Raw genomic sequence first — 17,265 nt, forward strand, 5'->3', positions numbered from 1 at the left:
CCCCCCACACGCACACACACTCAAAAAATTGTATTGTTTGACCCTTTTTTTGGTTAACAAATAAAACAAATTCTTTTTAACTGAAGCAAAAAGGTGTTCTGACGTTCCCCTTTGTAGGACTCACCGCTTTACGAGTTCATCTGGCAGAGCAGAGCGACGCCTCGCCAGATCCAGTGCTCAGGGGGGACGTCCGAGTCGAGGCTCATGGCGATGACGTAGTTGGTGGAGTGGCCCGTGGTGGACAGCGTCCCCCGTCTCTCGCTCGTCTTATACACAGGTGAAATGTAGCACAGGCGCCGGGATGTCCTGCTTCTTCATGGGTATGAGCCAAATCTACAACAAGGCCACATTAATGAGGAGACACATTTGGTATGCAGACAGAAAGACTGTTCAGACTGTCTGCTTTGAGATTTTTTAATTAGATGCCACGGTATTTTATATATTTGAGTTAATTATGCTGCATTCAGGACTGGTATAATTATACCTATAAAGTATTTTGGAAATAAAAAGTATATATAAAATAATTAAGGGAAGTTGTAGCTCAGTGTTTAAGGCTCTGGGTCATTGATTTTAAGGTCAGTGGGGTTCTGGCCCTGGTATCACCAAGCTGCCACTATAGGGGCCCTTAAGCAAAGCCCTTAACCCTTTGTGTACAGGGGCACTGTATCATGGCTGACCCTGTGCTCTGACCACCGAACATAATAGACATAATAGATTTTATCAATCGGATTGACTAAGGTTATTCGCTACATACGAAAAATCATGTCGTTTAATGTTAAGAATTTTTTTTTTTAATCTATGGCATTCATTCCTCGCTTTGAATGTTGCTACTACACAAGCAATCACAGCCTTATAGACTTCCAGGGGCAATGTTAAGCCCCTGAGTGTTCATTTGGTCCGAAATAAACCCAGAACTGTCAGTAGCTAACGTTTCACTCAAGCTTACTATCGCCCCCTAGTGGCCTAGTGTAACATTCATTATTTTATTATTATTATTATTTTTTTATATATATATAATAACTTAGCGGGGTCTAAATGTGCAACAAGTTCAAGTTTGTGGAAACATTTTGCTCGTATTGAAGGGAAATGCAAAAATGTAAAAAAATAAAATTTCAATTTCAAATATTTAAATTATTAGTTAACTGATTAAGAACTAAATGAACAATGCAAAATGTTTATTTTTAGCTTTGTGTTAATGCAAATATAATAATAATAATTATTATTATTATTATTATTATTATAACTAATGTTTTCAGTTGACTGTTGGTATAAAAATTTAATGCAATTATTGGCATTTTTAGTATTATTCAGCAACTCGTGGCACTTCACGGCATGAGACTGAGGGAGAAATATTGTTTACAGTATACATAAAAAAGCGGTATTTCCAAAACTATGCCAACTGCAGAGACCCCCACCACCACCACCAATCAAAATCCTCTTCCTGCAACATTCACTTGGTATTTTGTATAAATATAGTTTTGGAACGTCTTCCAATCAGTGCCGAACAAAGATGGAGTGAACTTTTTTTCTCCTTTCCGAAGCACCGAGCTGAAATGGCTTTCTGCTTTTTCAGAAGTCTCGAGATAACACAAAGCGAGACAATAGCTCACCATGTGCGTTTTTGTCTCCTGGGTCAAAGCGGCTATAATTAATCATTCGGATCCTTGGCGTAGTGAAGGCTTCTGGGTATTGTATACGAGATGAAAAGCGCTGCCTCCCAGGAGCCGAGCCACGTAACGTCTGGAGGAACTCGATTCTCGTCCCCTGTATGCCGTGTTTATATTGCAACACGGTTTATTCAATTCGCGGTAAAACCAGGGGGTTTCCAAGACCTAGCTGAGGTTTGTGGATTCCTCCTTCCTGAGCCGTTTTAATAGGAATTTGCCGATATCTGCTCTGTCCTGAGATCTAATCCAATCAAGAGCTTTCATTAATGCCCCCATAAAAAATTCGAATGAGGGATTGGTCTTTGACTGTCTCATTGAGAACCACCCAAGAAGCGAGAAGACTGGTCTGTAAGAACAGACGGCTGTGGCAACCATCACTTTTTACAAGCGTAGTGAGCAGAAAAGCATCTCAGTCCACAGCTGATTCTGGGATTTCTGATCAGAAGGTTACAAGTGTAAATCCCAGCACCACCGAGATGACAGCTGGGCTGTTAGAAATGCTGCAAATGAGATTTGGTTGGAAACTGATCTCCTGGGAAATGGTCTGTATGACGGATACACCTATAGCTCAAACCTCGTGGCAGATGGGCTACAATCCACCTTAAGGTTTGGAGATGCTTTTTAGCAGAAGACCACATCTGGTTCTGACCATTTTTCCTGTCATTTTTCCCATCAGATTTTGGCTTTGAGAAGTTTTCCACGGAACATGCTAGTTTGGGAGCACTTTTATGCTAAGTTTGTCTCGGCCACATCGAGACCAGGATCACGCACGAACGACTTCAAACCTGAAAAGCGTGCATAGCGGGGAGACGTCAATCAAACGATCAGTGGGGTTTGATAAAGTAGGTCACGCCGATAAAAGCAGCATGGGACGATCAACACTACGCTAACGTCCTCTGGGACTGCTAGTGCATGACTCAGGAGATACAACTAATATATAAATATCATTTATTTTCTGGTTTATGAGGAAAAAATAACACATTCACGTTCTTTAAGTTCTCTAGATCGAAATAACATGTAAAGTATAACGACAAAAGTATTGGGACTCCTGACTTTTTCTAGCCATATGTGGTTCTTCCCCAAACTTTTACAACTTGAAGGCACACAATTGTGTCTTTGGATGTTCTTGCATGAAATCTTTCCTTTACTTGAACTACGTGACCCAAACATGTCCCGGCATGCCAAACCAGCTCCATGAAGATATCCTTTACATGGATTTAAAGTTTACAAGTGATTTAAAGATCTCCTGCTACAGTGATCCGCTCGTTCATGCTCAGCCGGGACCCCTGAGATATCTCTTATAGCTTTACCTCTGGTCCTGAAGCATGCACAGGTTTCTGTATGCAACCCATTACCTTCTGCACCTTAAAGAACATCCTGAGAGCCCTTTTGAACTTGGACAGCGTGTCAGGTGGAATTATACCCTGTGCCGGATGTGCAGAAGGTACACAAAGCCAGCATGATATACCCCTATGGGAAAAGGGAGATTATAAATAAAGGGAAGTGATGAATAATTACCACGGGCATGGTGTCGTGGAGGACCTTTGGGTACGACTCGGCCAGTATCATCATCTTCCTGTCCCAGCGTGCCCCATCCAGGAACAACCCGCGAATGTAGACGCCTGTCGGAGTCAGAGAAAAGACGCACACACACTTTATCTCTAGCCTTAAGAAGACGCAGCCCTGGGGCAGACATTAACGATTTGAAATAGTCTGTAAACACTGGTGCATACACACCCACAAACACACCAGCTGTCAATCTGTTTGTGTGAGTGTGTGTGTGTGTCTGCGTGCAACCCCCCCGAAGAACAAGAGCGTCATCACATGCTGATGAACGAGCGCCAGGGGTCTGATGTAAAAGAGCGAGGTGATGTTGACTCTGATTGATAGCCTGTGGGCACGGCAAGGGGTTAATGCGTCCTCTCGCTCTCCTCGTTCCCTCGTTTTTTTTCTCCTCCCGTCGGATCAGTCGCTCGGGTTTCAACCTTCTCATGTTTCTTTTTCTTCGAGCGTGCACCCACTTACACTAAAGGAGCAAAAGTATTGGACTTTTCCAGCCATGTGTTTTAGTGTTAGAATTCCAGCTAGGAGACCCAAACCTAGTCTAGCATAATGGACACACAGGTATCTGCATGAAGATATGGTTTGCATGTGTAAGAATGGAAGATCTCCAACTCTTAGCACTCCAACATTTTTGAACACCTTTGGGACGAATGTTTTATATTTTTCTCTTCACCTACCTGAATTTCCCTTGTGGTTGAATGAGCACCAAACTTCGAACATCTTCCCAGAAGAGTGGAGCTCATTATAACGGCACTTGAATACTCGATGTGGAATGGGATGCTCACAACTCACATTCGTATCTTATATTCATGTGTCCATATACTGTCTGCATCCATATCCAGAAATTCCATACCCTTCAGGTTTTTTTGTTCCTTTACTCACACATCTGATCTATCCATCCATCCACCCTGAACAGCCACTATAAGCAGGAACACCTTGATAACTTCTGGTTCTTGAAATAAAATCCACTTATGCAGATCCAGTTGGAGAGCTAAAAATTAAATTTCCATAAAATAGCATTTTGTCTCATTCACCTTTGGCCTTTTCTGACCTTCTGGAATCACCTCTGGAGGAATTTACACAGGGTGGGATTAAAAAAAAAAAAAAAGACGCATCCAGGCACACCATAATTATTCGAGAGGCAAGAGAAGTATGTGTGGACCGGTGTGAGCTGAAGATGACGGCGACTCAAATAATCACTCTTTGAAACCGGGTTGAGCAAAAAAGCATCTCGAGTCCACATCTGGTTGGATAAACAGGAATAATAGGCTATTATTGTATTAGAAGCTTGAAAAACATCGCCACTTGTGATGAACAGATTTGTGCTGTCATTGTCAAAATTTGCTTTGTGTCAGCCTGGTGGTGGTTGTGTAATGGTATGAGGAAGCTCCTCTTGACCTATTGATACCAATCAATCATTGTTTGGGGAGCATTTTATTCATCAACAACGCAAATCGGTCCCTACATGTAGTAGACTGCGAGATTCCCAGCGTCGATCTCCAAACCTGAACTAGAATCCCAAAGGAATATTTCCAACACCTTGGGGAATCCATGCTACAAAGTGATGGGGCTTTTAAAACTGAGAGAAAATGGTGTGTCGAATAAACATCTGTTTGTCTTACCATCCTCGGGCGGTCGCGTGTACTCCGTATCGTCCATGATGTGGAAGTCGAAGGCGAGCAAGTCAATGGGGATGGTGTGCTTGCGGGCGTAGTTCTGCTGGGCGCCGGTCAGGAAAGCCTGCGTAAAGAAGAAGCCGGACATCCAGAACACGGCCGGGATGCCGTCATCATACCATTCCTACAGAAAGAACAAGAACGAGGAGATAAATCTGAAAATGTAGGCGTGATGACGAGAAAACAGCTCGTCATGTCGAGATCACGAAAAAACAAGGAAGAAAAAAAGAATTATAATGCGTGGCCTCTTAGAACCTCCATACATATATATACATATTTTTTATTATATAACGTTTCTTGAAGTGTTTCAATGCGTGAGGTCCGTGAGCGAAAACATTAACGTAATGGAGGTTAAATAGAACTTTCCAATCGATTGTTATATTGTAATATTATGATCTCGAGTTCATGAGACGTAAAGCAGATTTGCACTAAGTGTTCGGGTTCAAGATCAAGCCGCCTCCTGATTGGATTAGGGGTGAGATCAGATCGGATTGCCATGTAGTGTAGATGTACGTCGTCCTGTCGAAAAAAATGGAAGGAAGCCGAAACACTAACGCCGTAATCCCCAACTCCAAACGTGATTTAAACAGTTATCACCTTAATTACACTGTCAGATTCAAACCCCCGAATCCACTGTTCTTTTCCGCCATCCTCCCTTTCCGTGGCGTGGGATTTATTTTCTACCCGAAGTGTTCTACTGCCCCCCTGAGGCACAGATAATACGCCTGCACGTTGCTCCTCACAGATCAACATGCAGCTGTTTTTTGGATTCGTTCTGATTTGAAGCACCCTCGAACTCACCTGTAGGAACCGGAGCCTCTCCAGGAAGTCGCTGACGTATCCCCCGAGGGGTTTGAGGCTCGGGTACGACTTCTTCATCCACATACCTGGAACGCGGCCCTTCAAAATGCTCGTCACAACCTCCTCCAGCTCAGCCGACATCACCACCAGACCCTGCGGCACACACGCAAAACCACACATGGAGATGACAGGTGATTCATGATTTATAAGCCTTTGGGCACAGCAGTTAAGGGCAAAAGTTTGTGGACACCTAACCGTTACACCTATATACCTGTTGAGCTTCTTTTTTTTTTATTTATTACTGCTTTGCAAGTAAAAAAAAAAAGACTAGATTTTTGGATTCAGATCAGACACTGGTGAAAAAAGGGGTTGAGTTTTGCGATTTCAAAGTTCTGTGGAGTCGAAATCTGAAATTTTGGGTTCTAACAGAAGAACTTGTGTAAGACTGAGACCAGGAGAGATGATGTTTGTAAACCACAGTATAAAAATGGAGGTGGAAGCGTAATGGTTTGGGTTTGTTGAAAAGCAGGGAATGTTGGAGACTTATTTCTGAAAGTGAAAGAACCAACATGGCAACCCTTCCATACTTCAGTTTTGTACTTATGCAATTCCATCTGGACTGCGGAAACGACTTCACCATACAAGACTAAATCTTTTTCTAAGGTTCTACAGAGCCTCCAAAGCACCTCTGAGGTTCTTTATAGTTCCCCAGAGCCAACAAAACACGTCTGAGTTTTCTCGACACTTTCACTGAGACTCCAAAGGTCCTCTAGCATTTCCCTAAGGCTCTTTCTAACCTGTAAAGCTCTAAGCTTTTTCTAAGGTTCATCAGATCCTCTGAAGGACATCTAAGTTTTCTTTAATGCTCCTTTAAAACCTAGCTAGCCAAATATTTCTGTAGGGTTCCTCAGAGCCCACCAAAGTTTCTCTAATCTCATCTTGGGTTTTTCAAAGGTTCCTCTGAGCCACAAAAGCCTGCATGAGATTTCACTAAGCTTTCTTAGAGACTCCAATTCTTCAAGTTTCCTATGAGTCTTAACAGCTTTAATGAAGTTTCTGTTCTCGGTTCTTCAGAGCCTCTAAAGCTTGTCGAACATTTCTGTCCCAGGTTTTACTAAGTTTCTCTTTATTCAGAGTCTCCAAAGCTCCTTTAAAATTCAAGGGTCCCACAAAGACTCTAAAGTGCCTCAACAATTTAATTAAGGTTCCTCAGACACTCCAAAACTCCTCTAAGATCTCTCTACAAGACGACGAAGCGTATCTCCAAGGTCTCTAAGCGTTATTTAGAGAGCAGGCAGTCATTTGGAGTGTTTTCATCATGGAATCATGGAATGACCTGCCCAGTTTACGTCCGAAGTGGCAGCTCCATTCCTGGCTATCATTAGCACTCGTTGACTTGTAATTCATAAAACATTCAGATGCATATTGAACATCGGATCTCAAAATGTAGATGCAAAAAATGACTAATCCGCTCATTTTTTTATTTTAATAAAGATTTTACGTTCATTCTAACCATGATTAATGTATTCCAGCCAGCCCGAATTATAATTAGCCTCATGGGGGTTTGCACTTGGCAGAGTAGAGAACTGGTATTGAGAAGCTGTCGGTTCTACGAGCAGAGATATTTTGTACTACTCCGAGATAAAAGCTCGCCCGGAGCTGCGTCGCAGTTCGTATCGGCCCACTGAAATGCCATGTTTAAAACGTTTTCGCAGGTTGAACTTCGGGGGCCGAACGTCTCTGTGTTTTTCCCTTCGGCCAAACCCGTAATCTGGCGAGAGCTCGTGTTTGGAGGCTCGGCGGCAAAAAAATGGCGGAGGAGATTAAAAGAAATCTCGCCCACCTCTTTGTGTTGTCCAGAGCGCTATAGAGGATACAAGGTGGAGAAGGAGGAAAAAAAAGGGAATACAGAGGATAAAAATCGTGAAAATGCAAGGGGTTTGAGACCGGGACAGGGTTGAAGCGATAAATTGAAGCAGATGAAGAGGATTATATTAGGGTTAGATTAAGGGATATGGGGCCACAGAGTGGATATTAATAGTGCTGCTCTTGCATCAAGAGATTGGGACGGGGATAACTGGGATTGGAGTGGTCAACACCTACAGCAGGAAAAGATCTACCACAAGTTTTGAGGACCAGGTACACTAGCATGTACTGAAACTGCTTTTCATTACTAATATTGGGGTGATATTGTCCAAGGCTCACCATCCTGCTTCTCTGCCCAATATTCATTAATCACCAATCAAAGGACTTATACGGTCTTAACTTGAGGTTCCTCTAAGGTTCCTCAGAGCATCCAAAGTTGTTTCAATTTTCTTCCAAGTTTTTAAATGACTTTAGAGTCTTTGAGAAACATTACAGGAGCTTTAAAGTTATTCCTCAAGGTTCTTTAGGGTTTATGCAAGCCTTTAAACTTCATTGAAGGTTCCTTTTTGGTCCTCAGAATGCCTCTCATAGATTTATTTAATGTTCTATAGGAAATCTAAACATCCTCTATGATTTCTTTACATTTTGGTAAAGTCTTCAAAGCTCAGGATCTTTTAACGTTCCACAAAAAGTCTAAAATTCACAAATTGTTTTCAAGGTTCCAGAAAGCCTCCAAAGCTTGTCTGAGGTTCTTTGTAGTACCTCACAGCGAATAAACCAGTCTGAGCTTTTTATAATGTTCCACTGAGATTCCAAAGCTCCTCTAGATTTTCCCTAAGGTTTACTTTAACCTGTTAAGTTCGAAGCCTTTTCTGAAGTTCATCAGATCCTCTAGGGACATCTAAGTTTTTTTTTTATGCTCCTTTAAAACCCCCAAATCGAGTCGAAAATACCTTTAAGGTTCCCCAGAGCCTCCCAAGGTTCTGAGAGCCTCTAAAGCTCACTTTAATCTTCTCTTAGGATTCTCAGAGCCCCAAAAGCTCGTCTGACATTTCACTAGGTTTCCTCAGAGACTACAACACTCATCTACATTTTTCTACAATTTTCCAAAGACTCATAACAGCCTGACTGAAATTTCTGTTAGGTTCTTTTGAACCTCTAAAGCGTGTCCAACATTTCTGTCTTGAGAATTCACTAAGGTTCTCCTCGATGGTTTCTCTAGCTTTTCATCAGAACCACAAAAGTGCCCCTAATTATTCTTTAAGGTTCCTCAGACCCTCCAAAAATCCTCTGATTTCTCTAGGTTTTCCCAGAACCTCAAAAGTGCTTCTAAAATTCCTTAAGGTTCTGCAGACCCTCCAAAACTCCTCCAAGATTTCTCTAGGTTTTCCTCAGAATCTCAAACGTGCCTCTAACTATTCTTTAAGGTTCCTCAGACCCTCCAAAACCCCTCTATGATTTCTCTAGGTTTTCCTCAGAACCTCAAATGTGCCTCTAAAAATGAAGGTTTGTCACAGCGTATTTAAGAGCTCTCCCAGGTTTCTCATTGCCTCCAAAGCCCCACTAAGACCGTCAAATTTCCTCTTAAGTTCCTTTCATGGTTCTGACCTTGATGGCCTTCTGGATGTTGATGCAAGAGTCCCGAATAGTCTGCAGCAGCTTGTTGAAGCGGCCCATCTCCTGCACCAGCACCGTGTTCATACTCTGCTTGTAACTGGTGGGGAACCTGCGCATGGCTGCCTCTGTATCGAAGTCTTGTGGCAGTTTGCTCAAAACGTCCGCTGCCACCTCGTATACCATGTCGTCCGAGGACTTCGCATCGCCACCTGTCATACGAGACTGGAAGGGAAAGATGATGACTTTTTTTCCATGTTACAAAAGCAAGGATATGGAACTCGCAGCTGTAGGTTTAGGTAACGGCTTTCTAAAATGACCTACTTAGGATGTAAATAAAGGTGGACAGATTCTGCTTATTCCTGACTGGACTTCGTTTGTTCGCTATTCCTTCATGTACTTATTGTCAAAACTCCCCAGATGAACACATTAGTTAACAAGCAATTACAGGTCACTCAGAAAATATACAATTTGTCTCACAAATCATTTTTAATAGTTTGGCAATTGCAATCATCAGCTTGGAAAGCGAAATTCGGTCATTTGCAGCAAACTAACATTACAGAAATTAGCCCAACTGAGGCCTTTTTGATTGGAGATGGGGTGGTATCAAAAGGTTTCGAGACCAGCTCTGTTTACAAGAAAGTACACACTAGCACCTTCAAAAAAAAGGCCCGTTCCACAGCATTCCTAAAACTTAAGGAAGGTGTACTAGAAGTCTTCTTTCCAAAGCACCTCAAGAACCTTAGCTCGATTCAGCGAAGAGCTAGGTCTTAATCTTCGGGAAGATGGCGAGTTTGCAGGAGAATCTGCAGGAGAATCCAAATCTGGTGAGTAGGGTGGGTGTGGAAGTGAGTTTATGTGGCTTGTTCTCCGGCGATCATCCTGCACGAGTTGCCGAATTGTTGCGACGAATTCGGGTGTTTGAGCACGATGGAGGTCTTCCTGAACTCTCGTCATCTTCCAATTATGTTCTTCCGTTCTTAAAGCCGGAAGAGGGCGAAGTCCCAAGGAGCCAAATCTGAAAAGTAGGGTGGGTTCAGAACGAGATCATGTTGTTTCCAGGGAGAAACTCACCTGTGAGGAGAGGCCACGATGAAACCGCAGACGTGGTCATAATTTGTTCCACTAGATTCTGGATTCTGGTGGGTGCTTGTAGAGATTTGGGCTTCAGCTACAGGGGTTTTAGTGATGCTTATGTAGGTGATGTGAGGAGGCTTGGGGTACAGCCCTCTATAGCTATCTTCCAGTCTTCGAGTTCAAGTTTAAGTGTGTTTTTAACCTTGTGGAAGAACCATCGATTGCTGGAAATACCTTTGTCCTATAGCCCTTCTTTCCTCTTCATACCTTCCTACAATGCCTGGATTTTAATTCTAACCTGTTTGTAATTTCTTCCTCGCCCTGTCCCCCCATCAAACCTGAGTGAGCAGGATGCTGTCAAACAGGAGCTCCGTCTCCACCTGGTCCTTGGAGATGTCCGCGTTGGCGTTCATGCCGAAGATTTCGGGCGACGGGTACAGTGGCAGAGATTTTGTGTACTCTATGTAGCTATTGTGCTGCACACAAAACACACAGACACAAAACGAGACACTTTGTGATGCACACATGCGGAAAGCAGAGACACTAAATAACGATGGCGCACTTAAAGCACGCCACCCACGAGATCGCTGACATTTATAATAATGACTATGCAAATTCGACGCTCATGAATAAAAGATTCTGGGCCGAAAATGGCAAATAAAACGGGCTGTAGATTATACATGCGCTCGCAAATAAATTAGGCGCCGGCCACCGGTGGCATCCCACCGCGCACGCTTATTGAACTCGGAGCTCATTATGATTTTCAGAACTTTCTGGAATGGAGAAGGAAAAAAACTAAAACGACTGGGCAAGCGAATCCGAAACGATGCGTTTTGCATTGCAGGGGTGAGGTACACAGCTGTCTTTTGATCTAAATATCATTAAGTTCTGATGGAGTTTTCATTTAGAATGTGGACAGAGACAATTTTGTTAAGGAAAAAAAAATTTCTTGCATCGTTCGAATTGATCATTTTGGTCTGTTTTGTTTCATTGCCTGGCACCAGAAAAAAAAAAAAAAATAATGCTAATTTCTGAGGCCAAGTCTTACCTGAAGAAATGATTAGACCATATACCTCAGTGTCCTACTCTTTCGTTCGCATTCCTTTCTTATTAAATTTTATTTGTAGGCCGTTTTTTAAGAATAGAAATGCCAGCTTTTAAAAAAATTCCATAAATCTTAGGTATAGCTTTTAAATTTGTCCCTTCAAAAATGTATGCCTAATGAACAGCCCAGTGGTTACATTTTCATTATACCCCATTATCTAGTTTGCACCCAGTGTCTATATACAACCCCAATTCCAAAAAAGTTGGGACGCTGTGTGAAACGTAAAAAATAAAAACAGAAAATGAACCATTTTAAAGAAGGTCATTTTAGAATTAATGGCAGCACCATGTGTTGTAAATGACTGGAAAGGTGAGAACTACTATATAAGAGCTGGAAAAACATTTTACAACTAATTTGATTAACTGAAAATGTATCTTAAAATGAAAAACACACCAAAGAAGACCCAGGACTGTTGAGTGGTTAGAATCATATTTCAAGCAAGTTCCCAGACGTTTACAGAGTGTTGTTAAAAGATCACATGATGCTACACAGTTGTACAAAGGTCCTTTTTTACAGTCATGTTGCTGCAATCAACTTAAAAAATGCATTCTTTATTTCCTTAAAACGGTACATTTTCTCAGTCTAAACATTTGATATGTTGCCTATGTTCCCTTGTGAATAAAATATGGGTTTATCAGATTTGCATTCTGTTTTTATTTACATTTTACACAGCGTTGAAATCTTTTATAATTGGGTTTGTATTGTTGTCATTGTTGAAATTCTCAACTAGAAAAGCAAAACTGTTCATGGCAATTGCAGCCTAAACCAGTGTAGCAGACTATATTAATTACAGCCCCAATCCATCTTCAAGGTTCTTAGATTTAAGCCTCCACAGTATAGACCTTATGAATGTTTAGACTGTTAATGTGTTTCCAATCAAAAACGACTCGATCCAGAAGTAGGACGTCAGGTTCAATCTGGGCTTTTGGAATCTGGTTGGTCTTACTTTTTCTGACCCCTTTCGTGTTCCATATATGGTGAAATTTCTTAGGAGTCATTAGCATTTAATAATTGGAGCCAATTATTTTGAATGTGTTTGTGGGAGTGTGTGTGTAATGTAATAATAAATATATATGTATATAGTCCATCAGAAGTCAAATAGTAACAATTTGCTTTCTTGAAAGATTTTTCACAAAACAAAGAATATATATATTCAAAAGCAAAATGTTGCTATTTGACTTCTGAGCAACTTTGTATGTCACTTGGCAACTCCTGTGTCCCAGGAACCTGGGTTCGAACCTGGTCGTGAACTTCCTAAGTGATGTACAGGATCACATGAACCGTCAGATGTACAGAACCATCTATGTGTGTGTTTGTGTGTATGAGATCTTACATCCCCTTCACACGGTGAGTAGTAAATCCCACTCGGGTCGAACTTGTACTCCTGATCCATGATGATCTTACTGGTGTAGAAGATAGACAGGATGGTGCGGAGGGTCCGGCGGTCCCAATCATCCGTAACACGTCCTCCGTAGTTGCACTCACCGGTCATGTAGCGAAGGGCGTCGAACGGCACTTCCTAGAGGGGGGAAAAAAAGTACCTTGTAGAGTCTAGATGATATATATAACCATTGAGTGTGAGTTTCCACTCTGGGATTCCGCAGGATACATAATCGATTGCAATATAATTCTCGATTGTTATTATATCAAGAGAAATCACTTTCTGATGTCATTATGATTCTAATTTAGATGAAACCACAGTCTATGCATATTATGCAATTGGGTTGGAATGGAACCATGGCAACAAGCATGAATTAGTTTTGGCTGCAGTGTAATTTTGTAAACAATTAATCTAATAATTGTAATTAGACAGCGTGAGCTAATGCTATTTACTGTATACTATGAAGTGCGTGGATATGATTTAATTCAAAGCAACAAGAACACATTGTATTACAGACTGATAGGAATTAGACACAGTATATGGACAAAAGTATTAAGACCTGATTTTTCCAGTCATGTGTTTCTTCCTCAAACTTGTCTTTCCCTGTCTGTGTCCAGATGCTCTGATTATAAATGATAAATTATTATATTTCTGGTTATAAAACCACAGTCCTTTGCATGTTAATGATTCTTTGTTTTGCGTTACTTGTGATATCAGGATTCAGGATGTGTTAAGGACATGTTAGCGCGTCCAAAACGCAAAACAAAATTATTCAGATCGCAACTTTTCAACTTTTTATAGTAATCAAGCCTGCTATTTAAGTGCACCTGAGCGTTTCTGATCCAACCTTCCAGTCAGCAACCTTGACAATCAAGTTCGAACTTTATTGTCTAGACGACTGGGTCAGAGCGTCTCCAAAATCGTATCGGTAGCTGCTTCGTATGTATTTCTAATGTAGAGTATCACTGGCTAAGCTTAAATACTGTTTTTCAATTTTTCAATTGTACATCATGAACTAAAAGATTTCATTACAATAATATCAGACTCAGACATTTGGACCCTACTGTACCTTCAGCATCTAAACAAAGCCCTTTGAAGGCAGGGTCTCATTGCTCCCTTTCCCCCTGATGTCTCCTTCGATTAGCATGAAAGCAACAAGCTACTGTATACCACTGTCTTATTTTCACACCAAAGACTCTTTTCATTACGCGGTGCCATGCTAGGTGTCAGTCGGCAAGTTCGGCTCGCTTCAGAAATGAAAAAGGTGGAGCCGGATCGTGACATTTCCTGCTGAAATTTCCCTTGCTAATGCCACGGAGGAAATGTCAGCATGTTCTCGTGTTTTTTCTTTTTCAGGGGGGCTCTTGATCAGTATATGCAGAGTGCTTGTTTTGAAAGCCATACTGCGAGCAGCATCGAGGGTGGCTCTGATGCTGTGGAAATGTCAAGGGTTTTTTTTTTCTTTCCCCCACGCTTCTTCAGAGGGACGTATGAAAGGATTGGTGGGGTGCGTGAAAATGAAGTCGGAGACACGGAGAGATTGTGTTAAGAGAGCATGCGATAGAGTGCAGGCGGGTGAGAATTGGTCGATGTCGCTATGAAAAGAGGAGCAGAAGTGGATGGGTGTGTGTGTGTGTTTGTGCGTTTGTTTGTCCTCACTTCATACTGATCCAGGAACATATGCAGCTGTTGGACGGAGATGCGCAAGTCGGTTTCGTTAAACTCGTAGGGGATGTTCCAGCCCAGGGGGCCAAACTTCCTTCGCTCTTGGGTGAGCGCATGAAAGAAACACAGGCCATAAAGGAGTTTCTTGAAGACAGCCTGAAACACAATCATTACACATTACATTTAAACACTTACGACATTTGGCACCTAGGGGTTAAGGGCCTTGCTCAGGGGCCCAGGAGTGGCAGCTTGGTGTGGCTTGGATTTGAACTCATGACCTTCAGATCTACAGTCCATTATCACTAAGCGACCACCTCCCCTTGTACATATATGAAACACACAACCTCAAACTTAACAGCAATATTGACTTCATATGAATTAACCCCATACCACTCCCCCCTGACTCACTGGCTTCGAGCTGCTGTTGAAGAACTCTGGATCGGATATTGGGTTCATATGAAGGGAGCCGATGATGTTGGAACGCAAGCCCTTGGGGGCCTCGTTTGTCATCTTGACACCATTCTGAAGCACAGCCACTGGGAAGTTTGGTGAGGGGTAACTGGTCAGCCACAAACGGAAGTCTGGATGAGTGGTGTCTGGGTTGAGCTCCTGGAGGAAAACAAAGCAAAACTTTGAGACAACAGAAATGGAACACTTGATTTTTGCTAAAATAGGATCTGTGAACTGAGCTATAAAGAAACCACACTTGGTGGGTTTTGGGATAGTTTGGTGGTTAAGGCTTAAAATCTGACGGTTGTGAAGGTTGTGACTTTAAATCCAAGTAAACACCAACGTGACATTCCTGGGCCCACGAGCAAGGCTCTTAACCTATTTACTGAACACCTTTAAAAGGAATTGGAACACTAATTGCACCCCAGGCCTCCTCAACTTCCCCAACTTACGTTAACAACACACACTGTAATTATCCAATTTTTACCATTTTTTGCGTAAATGGGGGGGGGGGCAACTGGATCAACTATCAATGTGAGGAATATTTTCTTATTTCGACCCTCCAGCTCAAACTTTTTTCTCATTCAATCCAAATCCAGTACCTCACAGACCCGTTCCAGGGTCGCCATCCAGGACGTAGCCAGGTGGCAGTTCTGTAGCACCACCCATGTGCCTTCCTTTACACCCATTTCAATCATATTCATGGCAATGGGTCCCTGGCCTTGGCCCAGGGACAGAGAGGCCAGCTTGTTTCCTGTAAAGCCCTGCGAGCAGAACACATGGTCATTAGCATAAAATGGTGCAGAGACACAATTGAGACAAAGACTAAGACAAGATCCTAACAAACAGCTTTTCACTGCCTAACAGTAAAAACATGGATGGATATATAATGTATTAAATGAACAACAGTGTGTGTTATTATATCACACTAACGATTTGGTGGGATGAATCCTGATGTCAATCAGGGTTACTTTTAACACCGTAAAGTGGAAGATTATTTGTGTAACATTGTGTTTTATTGCTATTTCACTATATTGATTTGTCAGCGATTACAATTATTAATATACAGTGGAACAAAGAATTCGCTATTGACTGTCTGCCCCCTGTTGACGAATTCTCAATGCACAATGCCGTGATAGTCGCAACCGGGGATGAGCATGTACTTGGTACTTAAGAAGAACATTGTTTGAGATACCTGTTCATCTCCGAATTTCAGCAGAGCTGCCATGGGGTCGGAGCCTGGTGAGAGGATGAAGATGAGGGGAGCGCAGCAGTGACTGTCTCCAAAAGCTTTCCCAAGGTTAAAAGGAGGCACCTCGATAAACTGCTGTCCCAAGCTGTTGGACACAAACTCCTGCACCATAGGAATGATCTGAGGGGTAAGAAAAAAAAAAACGTAAAGATCAAGACGTTGATGTTTGTAGCCCTCAAAAACAAGTGAATAGCATGAGATGGTGGTTTCACCTTGTCTGGTCTCAGGCAGCGTATGATCAACATTCTCTGAAACTGGCTGAGTTTCTTGTGCCAGTCTCCAGGAAAAGGTGTGTGATGAGGATCCTGGGTAACGCACACATAGATGAGACACACACTTTGAGAAATTTTTCATTCTGCTGTAGCATGACGCTGGTATCGAACACACCTTGCTGTCGTACACGTCTTTCCAGCCGTCTTTATGGCGTGCCAAGTCTTTGCGGAGACCCTTGAAACATCGTAGCTCGTCCAGGCGGCAGATCTCGTCCCACGATTTCTTAGGCAGCCACGTAAAGGGATTGGGGTGAGGGTTCTCCAGACCTACGCCTCCCGTTAGCAGGAAGCGCCACTCGTTCTCATCAATCTACAGCAGGGATTGGCAATGTGCATAGTGATGTGGGCCAGATTTTTTTTTTCAGATTTATTTTCTCCAGATTATTAATCCAACACATTTTACATTATTTCTCAATTTAGTCTTTATTAAGGAAATTTAACGGACAATTAATGCAATGAGTTTATTAACTAGAACACTTGTGCAGTTATGCTCGTTTAAATGTAAAATGAAATACTTAAAAAATTAATTTTAAGACGACATTCCTACTGTCAAATAGACTTAATTAGAAACCTGTGACGTCTCCTGCCGGTCAAAGATCGAATCAATGTCAAATGCCCCATTGAAGTCTGTTTTCACTGTCTATTTTTTCTTTTTGCCCCTAACATCTTGGTGGCCCAGATATACCTTCAGAATTCCGAGGTCTTGAGGAGTCTGATAGCTTGAAGTTGTTTTGGAAGCATACGAAGGAACCAAAGCTGGAGGTTTTGATGTTAAATATGTACACAAAATGATCTGCAGCACATTTTCTATTCATTGAATCTACACATTTGGCCAATCGACTTTTTGAACAGCGTGCTGCGCAAAGGCGACACTTA

General features: G+C 42.1%; 1 protein-coding gene across 1 annotated transcript in view; it reads right to left on the bottom strand.

Annotated features, from left to right (window-relative positions):
- dnah7 (dynein, axonemal, heavy chain 7) overlaps positions 1-17,265 on the bottom strand; it is a 92,701-nt gene that overhangs the window by 4,220 nt on the left and 71,216 nt on the right. The window contains 14 exon segments of the mRNA XM_046843368.1: positions 125-297; positions 299-333; positions 3,186-3,289; positions 4,853-5,030; positions 5,708-5,860; positions 9,182-9,412; positions 10,603-10,740; positions 12,703-12,888; positions 14,410-14,571; positions 14,824-15,024; positions 15,468-15,629; positions 16,061-16,237; positions 16,330-16,422; positions 16,505-16,699. Of these exon segments, the coding sequence (XP_046699324.1) occupies positions 129-297; positions 299-333; positions 3,186-3,289; positions 4,853-5,030; positions 5,708-5,860; positions 9,182-9,412; positions 10,603-10,740; positions 12,703-12,888; positions 14,410-14,571; positions 14,824-15,024; positions 15,468-15,629; positions 16,061-16,237; positions 16,330-16,422; positions 16,505-16,699 (2,184 nt within the window). The 3' untranslated portion in view covers positions 125-128.

The sequence above is a fragment of the Silurus meridionalis genome, chromosome 3 (assembly GCF_014805685.1).
Source record: "Silurus meridionalis isolate SWU-2019-XX chromosome 3, ASM1480568v1, whole genome shotgun sequence".
NCBI classification, from domain to species: domain Eukaryota; kingdom Metazoa; phylum Chordata; class Actinopteri; order Siluriformes; family Siluridae; genus Silurus; species Silurus meridionalis.